The following is a 6000-nucleotide window of genomic DNA, read 5'->3' on the forward strand; positions in this document are numbered from 1 at the left end:
CAAGGCGTCTCCAGACTCTGTCACGTCTGTCACATGTGCTCATGTGCTCAGTGTGAACCTGCTTTCATCTGTGAAGAGCACAGGGCGCCAGTGGCGAATTTGCCAATCTTGGTGTTCTCTGGCAAATGCCAAACGTCCTGCACGGTGTTGGGCTGTAAGCACAACCCCCACCTGTGGACGTCGGGCCCTCATACCACCCTCATGGAGTCTGTTTCTGACCGTTTGAGCAGACACATGCACATTTGTGGCCTGCTGGAGGTCATTTTGCAGGGCTCTGGCAGTGCTCCTCCTTGCACAAAGGCGGAGGTAGCGGTCCTGCTGCTGGGTTGTTGCCCTCCTACGGCCTCCTCCACGTCTCCTGATGTACTGGCCTGTCTCCTGGTAGCGCCTCCATGCTCTGGACACTACGCTGACAGACACAGCAAACCTTCTTGCCACAGCTCGCATTGATGTGCCATCCTGGATGAGCTGCACTACCTAAGCCACTTGTGTGGGTTGTAGACTCCGTCTCATGCTACCACTAGAGTGAAAGCACCGCCAGCATTCAAAAGTGACCAAAACATCAGCCAGGAAGCATAGGAACTGAGAAGTGGTCTGTGGTCACCACCTGCAGAACCACTCCTTTATTGGGGGTGTCTTGCTAATTGCCTATAATTTCCACCTTTTGTCTATTCCATTTGCACAACAGCATGTGAAATTTATTGTCAATCAGTGTTGCTTCCTACCTAAGTGGACAGTTTGATTTCACAGAAGTGTGATTGACTTGGAGTTACATTGTGTTGTTTAAGTGTTCCCTTTATTTTTTTGAGCAGTGTATATAGATAAAGGTAAAGGGGCTAACTTGGTATAGAATTTCTTAAAGAACTCAGTTGGAAACCCATCAGGCCCCAGAGCCTTTGCTGCTCTGCATTGACTTGATAGACTGAATAACTTCTTCAAGGCTGAGAGGGGAATCAAGGTCATTTGCAGTTTCAGCCTCAACTGTGGGAGTCTCCAGTTCACCCTAAAATGTAGTCATTTTAGCAGTATCTGATGGAAATTCAGATGTATACAGGGAGGAATAGAAAGACTTGAAGGTGTCATTGATCCCCGTAGGGTCAGAAATCAAGCTATGAGAGGAATCTTTAATTTGGGGAATCAGACGAGTAGCAGCTCTGCGTTTTAATTGGTGTGCGAGCAGACGACTTGCCCTATCGCCATGTTCATACCACGTAAATGCAATAGTAACCGTCCCGTGTCTGTAGTGGACAAGAGATTGAATTCAGATTGTAAATTCAAGCGTTATATAGCTCTGGAGATGGTGTCAGGGCATATTGATGGTCTAAGTCAAGGATGGCTTAAGAGTTCTTCTAGTTTAGCTTTCCGAGTTTTGTTTAAATGAGAAGAGTAATACATAATACTCCTCTAAGATAGGCCTTAAGTGATACCCATAAGAGAGAATGAGAGGTTGAGCTTGTCTGATTTGAAAAAAGAAAATTATCAATAGAAGAGGAGATAACGTTACAGAAGTCTGCGTCAGACAGGAGAAGAGAATTGAATCTCCAACAGAGAGGAGTACGAGTTTATCCTGATAGGACTATGTCGAGGGCTAAAGGTCCATGGTCAGAAATTACAATGGGTAAATATTCAGAAGAGGTGACATTTGGAAATAACTTATGATCAATAAAGAAATAGTCAATACGAGAAAAATAATGGTGTACATGTGAAAAGAAAGAATACTCTTTTGCCTGGGGATTCTGAAATCTGAAACACCCATTCTAAACCATAAAATCGGAGAAAGCCTTTGACATAGCAGAAGGAGACATAGTTCTGGGGTTGGAGCGGTCTAAAGCCGGGCTAATAACACAATTCAGATCCCCGCCAAACATCAAAAGATGGGTGTTCAGAGAAGGGATTTTCCCCAACAATCCTTTATCAAATTCAACATCATCAAAATTGGGAGCATATACATTCACCAGTACTACAGGTGTGTGCCAAATGGTGCCAGTTATGATTAAATATCTCCCATTACTGTCTGACATAACATTAGTAGTAGAGAAATGTATTATTTTACTTGCAACTCCTCTGGCTTTAGAGTTAATTAAAGTCTGAGTGGAAAATCAATCAATCAATCAAGTTTATTTTATATAGCCCTTCGTACATCAGCTAATATCTCGAAGTGCTGTACAGAAACCCAGCCTAAAACCCCAAACAGCTAGTAATGCAGGTGTAGAAAACCTGACTAAACTTGGACTTTTGTAGCCTCGATCTTTAATGCGTAAATGGGTCTCTTGTAAAAATACCACATCTGATTTTAGCTTTTTCAAATGGGAGAAGACCCTAGACCTCTTGACAAGAGTATTCCAAGATGAAAAGGTTATCGGATTAGGTCGACCTATTCCCATATTACTATTATTAGCGTTGTTAGCCATCTAAAATATTGAAATGAAAAAGGTGTGAAAACAGACCAAGCATTTGCAAAGATAACAGAGAAAACTGATTAAAAAAATAAAATAAAAAAATAATAATATTAAAATAGGACCAAAAAAGTTCACTCCCCGTCCCCTCCCACCCAAACCCAAAGTCTCCTTCCCCAGCGAATGGAGACAGCAGGATGAAGTTTGCGCAGCTTCAGCGCATATAACATAAAACCTTCCTATTCTAACGCGGAGAGGCTCCATAGCACCAGTAGTGAAATACATTTGAAAAGGCATTCACAAAACGGTAAAGTAGGTCAAGAGATCAACCAAAACAAAGACCCCATAACAATGAAACGGAACTGTCCTGACTCAGGGAGTCTTCAATCAGTGCAACACGTACAATGTGTCCCACAGTGTCCCTGTTACAAAAAGGAAAAGGGGCCAAGTGTCTTTACATCTACGAATGATCAATAGGGCGTAATAAAGTGATGAAAAGTCCTTCAGTAGGTATCTAGACAAAGGAAAGCTCTGCTGAGTGGCAATGGTAGCTGTAATTTCCGAGACCAGAATCGTACGGAGGTTCTGAAGATCTGTGGGGAGTGTGACCACATGAGGCTCTGTAACAGTTGGACTGAAGTCGGCGCCATTACCATTCACGTTTGCCACCGCGGTTGAAACGTTAGTTACAGGTCTTCTGCTCCTCAGGTCGTGTGACATTTGAAGCAAAAAGGTAACTTATAAACTCACCAATCAAATATGATATGTAAAAAAGTGGAATGCAAAGTACACATTTGGCAAAATGAACTAATCCCTAGGAACCACATCCACAAGCTTCTTCTCCATTCACATGCTAAACCAGAAGCCATAGTTGTGGTGTGTGGGCGTTCTATCCAATATATACACAAATCTGGACTAGTTTAGATTTACAGATTATATTCTGGAAAAAGTTAAGTTTAAGTGAAAATATAGTGAAAAGTCAAGGAACGCTAGGCATTATTTGCCTTTCTTACTCCTGATAATGTAGTTTGACTGTGAAACAGGCCATTAAACAAGACACCTGACAGTGTGGGATCCTCCCCTGCGCTCCGCTGCCATGTCACTGTGGTAAATTTACAGCCACATAACTCACACAGGAGAATCCTCAAGGTGATTCCACCACCGTCGTGCTCCACTAACCAGAGACCAGACACAGGACCCGACACAGGTGTTTGCTATGGGAATCAGTAAACAAGATATAGAGCTGTCGGGTCTGCCTGGGGTTGATGGGGCTGCTGTGGGGCTGAGGTCTGGGACGCTGGCCCGCCGAGGTGATCCATCTCACCACCAGGAGGGGGTCACTATGATCTACTGTACCTTTACAACAACACTGAGCAGAATCTCCCCAGTCTACACAAACACCCATACAATTCCTCACAGCAGTGGAGCCCTTACCCACATCCATGTCCATCCATGTGGGGGACCATCGCCATCTCTGTGGGGAGTACAGACGATGGGAATTGGGGGACAGCCATATTACTCAAACACCACCAGAACAGCCCTATTGCTTTTCACAGAAGGAAAAGTTGTTATGAGTTCTGGTCAACTCCCTAGTGGTCCTGGTGAGGCATCATGGGAGAATGAAGAGGCTGTTTGTAATCAGTGGGAGATGGGATAGAGCTGACCTGGAAATGTTTCAGTACAGAAAGGAGTGTGTTTAAAAGCTAGACTCGCATCAAAGTGAATGCATGTAAGTTTTAAAGTGAAGTTCACCGACTAATTGATTCATTAATGCTGTGTGTGATGGCTCTAGCGATCTAGCCTGCTTGACATAAATAGATATAACTCTGCTTCACACTCCCAAGGTTAGCCGCTGACAGGTTAATGAGGAAATAAATGCTTTTGAATGATATTTTTGCTATTGAACTCATTGCAATTTGTGGCAGTGGCGCGCATGTTGTGCAAGAGTATAAATCACTCAAATTTTTCCACCAATCAATAAATACAAAATAGGTGTAGAGAGATGCTGACAGAACAGCAGGAAGCCTGTGTGTGCCAAATGGCACCCTATTCCCTATATAGTGCACTACTTTTGACCAGTGCTCTGGCCAGTGCTCTGATCCCTCTATATAGGGAATAGGGTACAGGCCATTTGGGACGTAGCCATGGACAGCTCTCTGACTGATGAATGTGATTAAGAGCAGTTATTGCTGTTGGAGGAAGTGATGAATTTCATACAATGGACCTTACATTTCTACCTAACTGTTTTCCTGTTGACAGCAACCTTGAGGTGGCGTCTAATTCGGAGAAATGTATCAACATTAGCAGCTTTTAAACAACAATTAACTTTGTGAAATCGCTGTGAAATAAATCATCCACACCAAAGGATAAACAGCTCATTTATTTTAAAAGGGTTTCTATGTCCTCTTTTGGGGCATTCAAATCTTTCACACCTCTTTCCCTTCTGCTGGCAGTAAGAAAGGAAATTACAATTCAACTTAGAAACTTCAAGTCTGAAGCCTAGAGACATTAGTGATGTATTAACATGACATAACACCTGTCATTGCCATTTACACGGCAATTTCAACCACCTATACACAAAAAAAGGGTATATTTTCATGTTTTCTTTTACTTTGTCTTCCAGAACTCCAGCCAAAGTGCCAAGAGTTGTTGTGTCAGTACGGCTGTGTCAAAATGAGAAACATGACGTTCTGCTTCTGTGCTGATGGCTTCGAGGTGGAACAGGATGGCCGAGCCTGCAGAGGTAAGGATCGACAGCCAAAAAGGCTATTCATCTATATCAAAAGGATGGGTGGTGGATATTGACAAACTGATGACAAAAAAAGAATGGTAGCTCTTTTAAGTTTGACAATACAGTAAGTCATATTTGGATCATTCTGGAATAGCTGCTAAATGGACACACATATATTGTACACTTTATGTGTGAAGGTGACACTTTTGAGGTGTCCTTTTGGGGCCGCATTAAACCAGGTTTATGAACCGGAAAGTATTCAGTCTCCTTCCCCTTTTTCCACATTTTGTTACGTTACAGCCTTATTATATCATCAATCTACACACAATACCGCATAATGACAAAGCGAAAACAGGTTTTAGAAATCAAAAAACCCGAAATAACTTATTTATAAAAGTATTTAGACCCAGCAAAATCCAAGCCATGAGGTCAAAGGAATTGTCCGTAGAGCTCAGAGACAGGATTGTGTCGAGGCACAGATCTGGGGAAGGGTACAAAAACACTTCTACAGCATTGAAGGTCCCCAAGAACACAGTGGCATTCTTAAATGGAAAAGGTTTGGAACCACCAAGACTCTTCCTCTTCCTCCATTTCTAAAATCTTGTTTTTGCGTTGTCATTATGGGGTATTGTGTGTAGATTGATGAGGGAAAAACGATGTCATCAATTTTAGAATAAGGCTGTAAAGTAGCAAAATGTGGAAAAAGTCAAGGGGTCTGAATACTTTCCGAATGCACTGTGTTTAGGTCATTTTTGAACTGCACTTAGTTTCTAACAACTTCTTGCCCTCACTGTAGATCACGACGACTGCGCAGTATATGATACATGTAGCCAGACCTGTATGAACACCTTTGGGTCATATAGATGTAGCTGT

General features: G+C 42.5%; 1 protein-coding gene across 1 annotated transcript in view; it reads left to right on the top strand.

Annotated features, from left to right (window-relative positions):
• LOC120050722 (low-density lipoprotein receptor-related protein 1B-like) overlaps positions 1-6000 on the top strand; it is a 172120-nt gene that overhangs the window by 43090 nt on the left and 123030 nt on the right. Inside the window, exons 3-4 of the mRNA XM_038997286.1 lie at positions 5020-5139; positions 5924-6000. The exon at positions 5924-6000 is cut by the window's right edge and continues 52 nt beyond it. Coding sequence (XP_038853214.1) covers positions 5020-5139; positions 5924-6000 — 197 coding nt within the window. The remainder of the gene's footprint in view (positions 1-5019; positions 5140-5923) is intronic.

The sequence above is a fragment of the Salvelinus namaycush genome, chromosome 7, assembly GCF_016432855.1.
Source record: "Salvelinus namaycush isolate Seneca chromosome 7, SaNama_1.0, whole genome shotgun sequence".
NCBI classification, from domain to species: Eukaryota; Metazoa; Chordata; class Actinopteri; order Salmoniformes; family Salmonidae; genus Salvelinus; species Salvelinus namaycush.